Source organism: Nesoenas mayeri, assembly GCF_963082525.1.
Source record: "Nesoenas mayeri genome assembly, chromosome: 21".
NCBI lineage: Eukaryota > Metazoa > Chordata > Aves > Columbiformes > Columbidae > Nesoenas > Nesoenas mayeri.
In genome coordinates this window covers 3,979,140-3,991,398 of record NC_137571.1, presented here as the reverse complement: position 1 = coordinate 3,991,398, position 12,259 = coordinate 3,979,140, and the positions used below count along the sequence as shown (strand labels likewise).

At 57.0% G+C, this 12,259-nt stretch overlaps 2 protein-coding genes across 6 annotated transcripts in view; one reads left to right on the top strand and one right to left on the bottom strand.

Annotated features, from left to right (window-relative positions):
* The window catches only part of MACF1 (microtubule actin crosslinking factor 1), a 130,719-nt gene that overhangs the window by 17,543 nt on the left and 100,917 nt on the right, over window positions 1-12,259 (top strand). For all 5 annotated transcript variants that reach the window (XM_080357750.1, XM_080357753.1, XM_080357751.1 and 2 more), the window contains exons 2-4: window positions 7,147-7,208; window positions 8,823-8,912; window positions 11,849-11,926. In XM_080357750.1, coding sequence (XP_080213876.1) covers window positions 7,147-7,208; window positions 8,823-8,912; window positions 11,849-11,926 — 230 coding nt within the window. The remainder of the gene's footprint in view (window positions 1-7,146; window positions 7,209-8,822; window positions 8,913-11,848; window positions 11,927-12,259) is intronic.
* AK2 (adenylate kinase 2) overlaps window positions 1-12,259 on the bottom strand; it is a 116,784-nt gene that overhangs the window by 43,653 nt on the left and 60,872 nt on the right. The gene's annotated exons all lie outside the window — the stretch shown is intronic.

Genomic DNA, 12,259 nt, shown 5'->3' with positions numbered 1-12,259 from the left:
GGATGTATTTATATATATATAAAATTACGTTGTTTATATATATAAATATTTCTATGTGATTGTATATATATTTAGACGTCTATTTCAAGAGTTTATTTTGCTGAAGGCGTTGCTCCGTGCATTTTTTTCCCTATGGATCAAGTTTCCAAGGGAAATGGTGGCTGCGCCATCCCTGGATGGGGATCCATCCCAAGGCCGGGTTGGACGGGGCTCTGAGCAGCCCACTCTAGTGCAAAACATCCTTTCCTTTAAGGTCCTTTCCAACCCAAACGCTTTTCTGCTTTCATGATTGTTCTCCATCCCTCTGACTGCCCCGCTCGTGGCCGCACCGCGGGGCCATTTATGGTGGCCACCGATGGTGGCCATTTATGGTGGCCGCGGTGCCGGCTGGCAAGTCGTTCCCCGGCAGCGCTTCCCCTGCCTGTACACAAAGCAGATTGCTTTACGTGAAAACTATGCCGGGATATTTTTCATCCAGGCAGGGCAGAAGCTCTGGAAAATATATCGTAACAGTGCTGAGCCCCGGAGTAAATACCACTGTTTTCTGTCACCCGTCTTATTAGCTCGAGCAGCACTGGGAGGTCGTGAGTGGTGCAGTGTTGGGGTCTGTTGTGTTTTACTTGATACGGATTTCATGGTGGGCCTGGCCAGCTTGCAGGTGTTTGGTTTAGGGAGCTATAATTGATATTATAAAGATAATATAAATCCCTGCTTGTGTATAGGTTAGACCCCAGATTGCGGGTGGGTTCACCGTCCCACGCTGTGGTGCTGGATGGTGGCTGGTGTGACGGTGGCCACATGTGGTCCTGGGCTATTGGCTCAACCCATGAGCAAAGCCTGAGCCAGGCGGAGGTTTTGCAGGTCCAGCCTCACCTTAGTGCCGTTCCCCTTTGCCGCTGAGCGCCAGCAGCAGAACAGCCCCCTCTTGTCTGAGCCTTTCTGCGAAGGTAAAGGCGAAAAATGAGCATTTTGTTCTGTGCAACTTTCTATTGAAGAGCAAATCTCTTCCTCCAGCAGCTGGCGGGGGGGACAAAGCAAACCAGGCTTTGTAAGGACCCTCTCTGCCTGGTTCGCTTGTGGTTACAACGGCAACAGGCCGGGGGTGCAGCGGTTGCGCTGTGCGGGGTTCGCCGCTCTCGTTTCCCGGTGCTGTTTATTTCCACTGCCGGAAAAGGTTCCAAAAAGAAGCAAAACTGCGAAAGTACCGCCTAGCACGGTGCTAAACAGCGTTGGGCTGCAAATGTCACCGTGATGCTGGCGGCACCCGGCTGCAGGAAGGGCTGGGACGTGGAGGAACCTTCTGTGTTAGAGCAGCTTTTGTGGGTATTTGTTTCCCCCCGGGCGCTGGGGGTGTCCTGGCAGTTAATACATTTATTTCTGGGCATCTAGAATAAATGTTCTTGGGGTAGCCAGCTCCCAGAAGCCAAAATTTGGTCACTTTTACCCGTCTTTGCCGTCTTTACCCGCTCCCCCTCCATCCCGGCTGCTCTCACTGTGTGGGCATCACCGGCCAGGGGACGCCGGCTGGGCCGTCACCCGCTGGGGGGACCGGAGCTCGCGCCCCCGCCCAGGGTGTCGCGGTGATGCCGGCGCAGCAGCTGCTCCCGCCGATCCCCCCTCGCCGAGGCCACCGGGGCTGCGAATGGAAATTGAGGAGATGACGTCTGTGCCCCCGACGCGGGGGGGGCCCAAGTTTGGCCGCGTGAATACCGAGGAAAGATGTTTGAGCCGGCCTGACGCTGCCTTCCTCCCTCTACCCGCCCCCCTCTCCGAGCTCCCGAATCTCGCTGGCCCCGTCCCGGCGCCGCTGGCCGTCCCGGAGCCCTGCCAGCCCTGGGGACACCCTGGGGACACCACCAGCTGGAGGCAGAGGCGCGGGCAGGAAGTTTTCGGAAGTTTTGCAGGCGGCAGCTCGGCCCCCGCGCCGTCCCCTCGCCCTCCCAGCGATGCCGGGCTCCGGGAGGAGGAAATTCGGGAGAAGGGGCCGGGAGTAGGGGACGATGCCGCTGTCGCAGAGCTCCTATCTGCCGCCCGCCGCCTTTGTCCTGAGCCACGTCCTGGGCATCGCCGGCGTCCTGTACTGGCGGAGCCGGAGCAGAGGAGGTACGGCAGCCCCCGCGGGGGGGTTAAGATGGCCGGCGTGTTGCCGGCGAGGGTCACGGCTTGTTTTCCCTCCCCGAGCCCGCGGCGCAGGTGGGGACGGACATGGCTGGCGGGGAGGAGGGAGGAGAACGCGGTGCCGGGGACCCGTCCCCACACTGCACGGTGGGCAAAGGTTTCGGTGCCTAAATTTGGTCTCGCCACCCATTCCCAGCGTACGTAGGGGGTGGGACGGGTGGTGTCTTTCTGCTTTTTGTCTTGGCGCAAACCCGCGACACGTGGCTGGTGTTGCGCGTCCTGCCCCGGCGCGGGTGGCGTCCCTCACCGCGACAGCAGCGTCATGTCCCCACCGACACCAGCAGCGCCAAGACGCGGCTCCGCGAGCTCCTCGCGGCGCTGGCACGGCCTCGCCGAGCAGCTGGGGCTGACCCTGCCTCAGTTTCCCAAAATAGGGCTCGCACATGACTGCTGCTCATCGAGGAGGACGAGGATTCGGTGCAGGGTTCTGCGATAGCTCCGGGCCCCCGGCGAGGATTCAGTAGCTCGTTGTCCATCCCGCCTGCTTTCTCCTGGGATTTGTTTGTTTTGATTCCTCTCTCTATTTCCCAGCAGCGCTTGTTCTCACCTGTGCCTCCGCATGGGGCCTCTTCCCATGTCCGTGACCAATTCCCCCTTTTCTTTCACTTTTTCCATGCAAAGCGGTGAGACCGCAGAGCCTGGGCAGCACACACAAATATTGCTTTGGGATACGCTTCTTCCTTCTTCCCCCAAAACTACTGGGAGAGAGATATTGAGGCTGAGTTGCACCAATGTGCAGAAATGCTCCCTGTCACCCACTAAACCCAGCCCTGCTGCAATTCCTCCTGCTGACCCTGTCCACGTCATTAATCTCCCCAAACCGCTGCAGAAATCCATCCCTTTTGGAAAAAATCCTGGTGCGAGTGTTGCAAGCAGCGAATATGTTCAAATAGCTGCTTTCCTTCATCCCTCCTTCCCGGGAGTTGTGACGAGGGTGATTTTACAGCAGGTTTGCTTGCCCTGGGATGCTCGTCCAGCTCTGCCGAGCAGCCGCCCAGGTCTCCTTTGCACCGCGGCATCTCAGGTATCTCCCTCATTAAATATCCGGGTGCTGGATAGTTTTCCACCGCAGGTATCTCTTGTGCATTCTTCCAGGCTGAATCAGGCGCCGTTTCCTCGCCCTGTTTCCAAAGGCTCTGTAAATCCTGCCCGCTTGTCTCTGCTGTCATGATGGATTATGTCAGCCCCTGTGTTGGCAGCCAGCACATTTTAAATACCTCGTGCTCCTGAGCCAGCCAGGATTTTTGCATATCCCCCATCTTAAAAGTACCGCGTTAAAGAAAAAGGTGCATTCCTATTCTTTGCTTGCCTTGAAGGAGTTCAAAGTGAAAGCGATGGGTTTAAACTCTCAAAAAACTCGTTTCTAGGCATTTATACATAACAAACCCTTCTTCATCCCTGTTTAATACACAGAGCTGCTTTCACGCTGAGCTCTTGGAGATGTCTCCAAGATCTCTGTGTGCTTGTCCAGTGCAGGGGCCTGTCTGACATCTCCCGTATTCCTTCAGCTTTAGCAGGAATCAGTGAACAGGAGGAGGGAGTATGGGAGCTGCTTCCAGGCTTTATTCCAGCGGAGAGGCTGAAGGAACCGATGGGGGACACTGAAATCCCAGGGTCCTTCCCAAGGGTGGCAAAGGGTTCCCCAGTCTCACTCCCAGGGTGTCTGTCCAGGCACCTGCATCCCGCAGGGATGCGGACAGGGATGGCACAGGGATGCGGACAGGGATGGGACAGGGATGCGGACAGGGATGCGGACAGGTATGGCACAGGGATGGGGACAGGGATGCAGACAGGGGTGAGGACAGTGACGCAGACAGGGATGGGGACAGAGATGCGGACAGGGATGGGCACAGGGATGGGGACAGTGATGCAGACAGGGATGCGGACAGAGATGGGCACAGGGATGGGCACAGGGATGGGGACAGTGATGCAGACAGGGATGGGGACAGTGATGCAGACAGGGATGGGGGCAGGGATGGCACAGGGATGGGGACAGGGATGGCACAGGGATGTGGACAGGGATGGCACAGCAGCATCTCAGCTGGGCTTACACTGGGTTGTTCCCCGGCTCATCCAGTTTTTCCTCTCAGTGAGTCTCACCCGTCTTGGGAAAGCAGCAGCGTGGAAGCGTTTTGCAGCTCAAAGCATCCGTGTGGCTCCGATAGCATTCGTGGTGCCGGGAACCGTCACGTGTGTGTGTGACACAAATGTGCCCAGTTGAGGAGTCTGGTTTTTGCTGGTGCTGTCTCCGTTTGCCAGTGATGCTCCCTGCATCATTGGCACCAGCCTTTGCACGGGGGGTTTGCAACAAGTCGCTTGTCAGGGTGACTCTGGGAAAGATTAGGGAGAGATAAGCTTGCAATGCCTTAATATCGTTAGTAAGCAGTAACCGGGCATTATTATTAGTGCAGACGGTGGTGCAGGTGCACGGTGGGGACGTGTAATCTGGTTAGAACGCAGGAACCACCCAAAGGTGGTGAGACAGGGCCAAAAACATAGCAAGAAACCCCCCCGTATCCACAGGAGATGGGAAGAGGGAGTGTGCGGAGGAGCCGCTGGCCCACGGGCACCCCTGGGATCCGGCATCGGAGGTGCCTCGCTGCAGATCGTCCGTGTGGGACTCGGTGACGTGACCCCGTCCCCGCATGCTCCCTGTGATGCTCGGGGACGCGCTCCCCGCTCCTCTCCCCCTCCTGGCCGGGGCTCCTGCCAGCAGAAAGGCTTCAGAGGGTTTATATTTAGAAGAAAAGGAAGAGAGGGGGTGATAAGGAGGCCCCCGTTATCTCCCCGCGTGCCGAGCGGGGCCGTGGCGGGTTCCTGGCTCTGGCGCTTCGGACCCGGGAAATGATTTGGGCAGAAGCCGCGGGCAGGCAGGCGGGAGCGGGGAGAACAGCCCAGCATTGTCCCTCCCGTCCCTGGTGCAATTAACTGGAAAACAAGACGAGGCAAAACAAGCCAAGAGCCTGTCGGCGGAGCGGTGTCCAGCTCCACGGGGCGAGCCTGTGTCCACAGCCCCAGTGATCCGCACCGCGATCCGCACCGCGACCCGCACAGCTCCTTGCTGGCTTGCAGGAGGGAGCAGCTCTGCCCTTCTGAGCTTTCTGAGCAGCTTTGATGGCCGTCGGGACCACGGGACCGTGAGGATTTTGCTGGGACAGTGAGGATTTTGCTGGAACGGTGAGGATTTTGCCATCGCGGAGCTGCCGCGCCGGCTGCACCCTCAGCTGGGAGCACCCGGAGGAGCGGGGGAAGCTCCGGCCAAGCCACCCTTGACTTTGTGGCGATGCCCCGGAGGAGGAACGGCTGGTGCCCGCGCCGGGCGCAGCGCGTGTAGGAAGTGGTGAGGTGGGAGGAGCCGCGGCCGAGAAGTCACCAAACTGCTGGGGACCAGGTCGGTTGAGCCACCAGAGGACCCTTCCCCAGGAGGCAGCCGCTGCTGTGCCGGGACCCAGCGCTGCCCGGCGCGCTTTTGGTGATGGAGAGGCGGCATCTTACTGGGGAGCGGCGGCGGCTGAGCGCCTGCCTGGTGTGCCGGATGTGCTGCATTGGTTCGTATCCACCGCCCGCTCTTCCCACCCCCTGGCACCGCAACACGGCTCAGGCTTTATCCACCCCAAATTAGCGCCGGGGTTGGGAAGGGACCCGGCACTGTGGCTGTGGGGGGGTTGGGTGAAGGAAAGGTCCCTAAAACCCCGTGGGGTGACGTGGTTTCCTATGGCAGGCGGCAGCGCTGTGGCTCGGCTGCGTTGTGCCAGGGAGCCGTGCCGAGGCCGGAGCTCGGCGGGGTGGGGGGCGATGGTGGCTGGAGTGTGTGCGATGGCTGGTTTTGGCACCTGGTGACATTCCGTGGCTGGAGGACGGAGCAGGGCAGGGGGAAACACATTTAAGGTGTCACCGGGGATGTGCCACGCGGTGCTTTCGGATGGGGGAAGCCGTGGGGTGGAGGAGGAAGAGGAGGGGTGCTCGATAGCGCTCTCAAATCTGCACGGGTTGCCATGTGGAGACGTTTTCCTGATCCCATGGCTGGTGCAGGGACCCTCCGCCCCAGGAAGGGGGACAAGGGGCCATCAGGGAGCCCAGGCTGATAGATGCTGGGTTTTTTTCTCCTTTTCTTGATTATTTTGGCTTAAAACCAAAGCAAAGGGTGCTTGTGTTGGGTGAAGTGGCATCAAAGGGATGTCTTGGGATAGTGGGTTTTGTCCTGTCCCCTCTGTCCCAGGGATCCCCGGGCTGGATAGGGCAGCACTTGGGAACTCAGTTGTGTCCTGTGGGTCAGTACCAAGACACTCTCTGTCCCATGTTGCTGCTCGGCATCTCCCATCGTGTCACCCCATGGGGCTGGTGGCCACCCCTGGGGACAGGACCCTTTTTGTCACCCTGTCCCGCCGGCGTTCGCCACTGCCGGTGTCTGGCCAGGGCACCCCCAGCTGAGCCCGGGACGGGAATAAACGTTAAATCCCGACAATCCAATGAACCAAAAATACAGCAACAGAATAAGCTGCTAATTGGACAGGCTGGTAGCGCCCGGCGGAAGCCTGTTCCAGGACATCTGTGGGGTTTATTTAAAGCGTTAAACCTCTGGGGAGCAGGGACACCCTCCCAAAGCGGGGGGCTCGGGTAGAGCCACCTCCCTCCCCGCTCTGTGTCCCTGGGGGGACAAGGAGGCACCGGTGTGACACACTTTGGGGGTTCATTTGCCACGTGCAGCAATACCCATCCCAATCATCCACACTGCTTTTATTCGAATAACACTATTCTCCCCCAGAAAATCAATGTATTTTGTTTGAATGGCCCCGTCCTGCGCTAAACCGTGACTAAGCCGCTTCTGTTCCCCTGCGCGGGTGCAGGATCTGTCCCGTGGTCCTGGCAGGGCCGGCGATTCCTCTGGCTCTTCCCCTCATTTCAAAGTCATTTGAGTTTCTGCATGAGAAACACCAACCAAGAGCTGCTTTTGTCTTCTTTTGACAGATGAACGGGACAGAGTCCAGAAGAAAACCTTCACTAAATGGGTCAATAAACACTTGATGAAGGTAAGAGTCACATATTTCATTATAAGGCTGGTTAAATGACCATCTGTCTGTTCTAGCGCAGATAAATAACTGTCCTTATTTTGTGTAGGAATGTTTGCGTTGGATTGGAGTGTTCATACGTGTCTGTACTCAGAGCAGAGATGGTTGCGGTGCATCTGCACTGTGCTGGTGCCTTTGGAGGGCACTGTAACATCACCACAGGCCTTTTCTAATCACATTTGCCTCCTGAGAACCTGGTTCTTGCTTAATATGAGGCTTGTACATCCTCCCACCCAGGTCACAGGCAGCTGGGGTGAAGAAGGGGGTCCCAACATGGGGCTGTTCCCCCCTTGCACCCTCTTTACCAGGGCAAAAGGGCTTTTTTGTCTTTCAAGAGATGCTCCTGCATGGAGAGGAGCCCCAAAGCCTGTGAAGGGAGATGCTTGCAGCTGTAGGTAAATAAACAGGATTAACATCACAGAATGGACTGGGTTGGAAAAGCCCTCAGAGATCATCCAGTCCAACCCTTGGTCCAACTCCAGTCCGTTTACTAGATCATGGCACTAAGTGCCATGTCCAAGCTCAGTTTAAAACCCTCCAGGGCCAGGGAGTCCAGCACCTCCCTGGGCAGCCATTCCAATGCCTGACCACTCTCTCTGCACAGAATTGCTTTCTAATCTCCAGCCTCAGTTTCCCCGGGCAGAGTTGGAGCCCGTGCCCCCTTGTCCTATTGCTGATGCCTGGGAGAAGAGCCCAATCCCCACCTGGCCAGAACTGCCCTTCAGGTAGTTCTAGAGAGTGCTGAGCTCAGCTCTGAGCCTCCTCTTCTCCAGACTGAACAAGCCCAGCTCCCTCAGCCTCTCCCCATAGGGCTTGTGTTCCAGTCCCTTCCCCAGTCTTGTTGCTCTTCTCTGGACCCTCCAGCACTTCAATCTCTTTCCTGAGCTGAGGGGCCCAGAACTGAACACAACACTCCAGGTGTGGCCTCCCCAATGCAGAGCACAGGGGAAGGAAGGATCACTGCCCTTGTCCTGCTGACCACACACCTGTTTTGCTTGGTTAATGCCAGGTGATCTTTAATTAATTCTCCATTTGCCCAAAAATAAGTTGTTTAGGCGTTCCGTGTGAGAGCTGTATTTACCTGCCACCTTCACAAACCTCTGCATTGAGCTTTTGGCTCCTCTGTGAATCTGTGGTGGGTACAAGTTACTCCTGGTTGGACACAAGAGATGAGAACAATCAGCCCTTGGAATCATCTCCCCAGGGAAAGGGTGGATTCCCCAACACTTGTAAGATGCTGCTGGACCAGCTTGGCCAGACTGGGCTTTTGCCAAGAAAGGTGGGACCAGATGATCCTCATGGTCCCACCCAACCTGTTGTTCCACGATTCTATAATTCGATTAAGCCAAGCTGCTCTGTAGCGCTCTGAGCAGGATATTGTGGGATAGCCTGGAGCACGGATGGTTTCACAGATAGTTTTGGGGCACAGAATCAGCAGCAGCTTCTCTCAGGTCGTTTGGGAAACAAGGGGCTGCTTTCCTTAGCAATACTTATTGAATAATAATTCTGGAATAACCATGTGAAATGCACGTGGGGCTGCGGCTCTGACGTTTCTCCCTCCACTTCCCTCCACAGGTGCGCAAGCACATCAACGACCTCTATGAAGATTTGCGAGACGGCCACAACCTCATCTCCCTCCTGGAGGTGCTGTCGGGAGTGAAGCTGGTGAGTCCCTGTGGTTGGCCGGTGACACCACCATCCCCCCAAACCCTCCTTTGTGTCCCCCCCAACCATCACCCATCATTCCTTACGCCGTACTTTTGTTTTCAAATGTCTCTCATTGTTTCTTTTATTATTATTACTATTTTAATATATTTATTATGATTATTATTTTATTTATTGTCGCTCAAACCCGTGTTCCCCAGGCTGGCGTCTCGGATACCACCAAAACCTGTGATTAAAGCCGCTGACTTCTGGTCGAGCTGTCCCTTTGTGAAGGCTCACGCGCCTTCATCTTCTAGATTTGGTTCTGTATTTAAGATAATGGATAATAACGGCTTTGGCCAAAAGTGTTTCTGTGCCAGCGTGCCCAGCAGTTTAGCTCAGATTTGCCCCTCCTGCCCCACGCTCGGCTCCTGCACGAGCTGGATTTGTAGCAGTCGGTGGCATCATCTTGAGCATCGTAGGGTTCCCCTCCTTCCTCCTCCTCCTCCTCCTCAGACTGACACGTTCGCGCAGCTCTGGTAAGATCCCAATCGCTGCAACAGGGTAGCACAGCAGGAATTATTTTAGTTTTCCCTTAAAATAGGATCTGGGCAAAGATCTCCTTCAGTTCCCCTCCCGAGATGCCAAATCGGTTTTTGTGGAGGCTGAAAAATTGGATTGAGCTGTTTGTGATCCAGGCAATTTCCTCCTCGCTGCTCCGGCTTCCAAAGCCAGGGGGAAATTCCCGTGCCGGAGCCCCAGCCGCCTTCATCCCCGCTCATTTTAGTTTTTCCTTTTACCTGGGTGTTGCATTTTGGTTTCCATTCTGTCTCCCTGTTGTGTCCCCCTCCCGTTGCCGCCGTCCCTCCCCTCCTCGTTAGCCAGTAGAGCCGCCAGCTCAGAGGAGCCTTCGCCTGGTGCAAGCGCCGGCCTGGTGCCGTGCAAGCAGCGAAGAGGAGGAAGATGATGATGATGAAGAAGTAGGTTGAGTCTGCCCTGGCCGCAGCATCATCCCGGTGGACACCGGAGTGACACCAGATAGTCCAGTACAGCCCAGCGTCACCGGGGGCTCTGACCTGCCCCTGTTTTAGGTTTTAACCGGGGTTTTTTGGTGGTCACCCCGAGTGACAAGATGCCATGATCCTTGTTACTGGGCTGCATTCTCATTAACTGGATTATCTGCGTGCGTTGCAGTGTCCACCTGCAGCCAGGGCATGCCAGCCACCCAGTGTGACAGCATGTGTCCCCTCCACGGGGTCGGGAGGGGACAGGGATGGGTCCTGCACGCTGTTCCCGGCCGGGTCCCCTCGGGGGGCTGCGGTGCCGGCTGCTCACCTCGCACTGCATGGCACCTTCTCGGGGGGCTTGTGCCACCGTGGGGTCTGGGGTGCCACTGGTCATCACATGCATGTGAGTGGAGGTGGAAGCACAACTGGGGGTTACCCCAAAGGGGCTGGACCCCAAAATCACAGAATCACTGAGTGTCAGGGGTTGAAGGGACCTGGAAAGCTCATCCAGTGCAATCCCCCCATGGAGCAGGAACACCCAGATGAGGTTACACAGGAAGGTGTCCAGGCGGGTTGGAATGTCTGCACAGAAGGAGACTCCACAACCCCCTGGGCAGCCTGGGCCAGGCTCTGCCACCCTCACCCCCAACAAGTTTCTTCTCAAATTTAAATGGAACCTTTTGTGTTCCAGTTTGAACCCATTACCCCTTGTCCTATCACTGGTTGTCACCGAGAAGAGCCTGGCTCCATCCTCCTGACACTCCCCCTTTAGATATCTGTAAACATGAATGAGTCCCCCCTCAGTGTCCTCTTGTCCAGCTCCAGAGCCCCAGCTCCCTCAGCCTTTCCTCACACGGGAGATGCTCCACTCCCTCCAGCATCTTGGTGGCTGCGCTGGACTCTCTGCAGCAGTTCCCTGTCCTGCTGGAACTGAGGGGCCACAGCTGGACACAAGATTCCAGGTGTGGTCTCCCCAGGGCAGAGCAGAGGGGCAGGAGAACCTCTCTTGCTCAGGTGTAAGAGAAAGGTGTATTTTCCATCCCCCTTGCTCCGAGTGACGATTCCCTTGGACATGGTGTCCTCCTGGAGCAGCTGGGTCTGTTGCACCCTCCTGGAAATGTTCCCCTTGGAGGGACGGCTCTTCCCTTTGGGGCTGGGGACAGAAGGTTACTCAGAGGACTTGGGGTGTCGTTGTGGGTCAGAGCATCCTGGTGATGCCTCTTATTGAGGCTGGGATCAGGATTTAAGCATTGATCCTCCTCCTTGCGCTGATTTGGAGCAGACCCACCATCCCTTCCCTGGGCCAGGGCTCAGCTATTGGGTACCTCAGAAAATCCCCCGGCGATGAGCACAGCCCAGGACACCTCATTTCTGCCCTCCCCAAGGGTCCAGAGCTGGTACCCAGAGCATCAGCCGCTGCTGGCGCACAGGAGGAGCTGAGCCCGGTCTGCAGGGGCTGATGCTGAGGTTGGGGTTTCTCTACTGGCAGCGGGGACACACAGACCATCCCTGTGCATGTCCCCGTGTCCTGCTCTGATCTACCCCACAGGTCGCGCTCTGTACCCGCTCGGGTAAATCTCTCATTGCTGAGCCATCTTCCCAGCTTCCCTGGCTGAGCTTGGGCTGGGTGAGATCCTGCCCTGGGATTTTGGAAGCTGAGCCAGTCCTGGGAACGTTCTGTGCCCAGCTCAGAGCCTGGACATGGACCCTCAGGGTGTTGGAGGTGGTTGACATCTCAGCGTCTTCCCACCTCCGTGCCCCACCATGGACTTTTTGCCCTTTTTCAGCAGGACCATGTGTAGCAATGACTTTATTTCCCTCCAGAGCAGGGTGTGTGGGGTGCACGGGGGGTCACAGCAGCGCACTGAGCGTGGGGGGCGGCTGTGCATGTCGGGGGGCTCCTTCCCGGCCCCTCGAGCGTGACCTGAACCCACGTTCTCTCTCTTGCAGCCACGTGAGAAGGGACGGATGCGTTTCCACCGGCTGCAGAACGTGCAGATCGCCCTGGATTTCCTGAAGCAGCGGCAGGTAAGGGCTCGTTTTGGCTCAGCCAGAAGCAGCGCGGCACAAAAACTGGCATCAAAATGGAGGATCAGACTCTCGTTCTGGGAAGGGGTTTGCGAGTGTCACTGATGTCACTTCTGCACCCTGATTTGCACCGGGGGAGGTTGAGGTTGGATTTAAGAACGGTTTCTTCCCCAAAGGGCTGTGGGGCATTGGAACAGGCTGCCCAGGGCAGTGCTGGAGTCACCATCCCTGCAGGGTTGGACAGACGGACATGAGGTTCTCAGGACACGGGGCAGTGCCGGGGGTGGGTTATGGGTGGACTTGATGATCTTGAGGGTCTTTACAACCAAAATG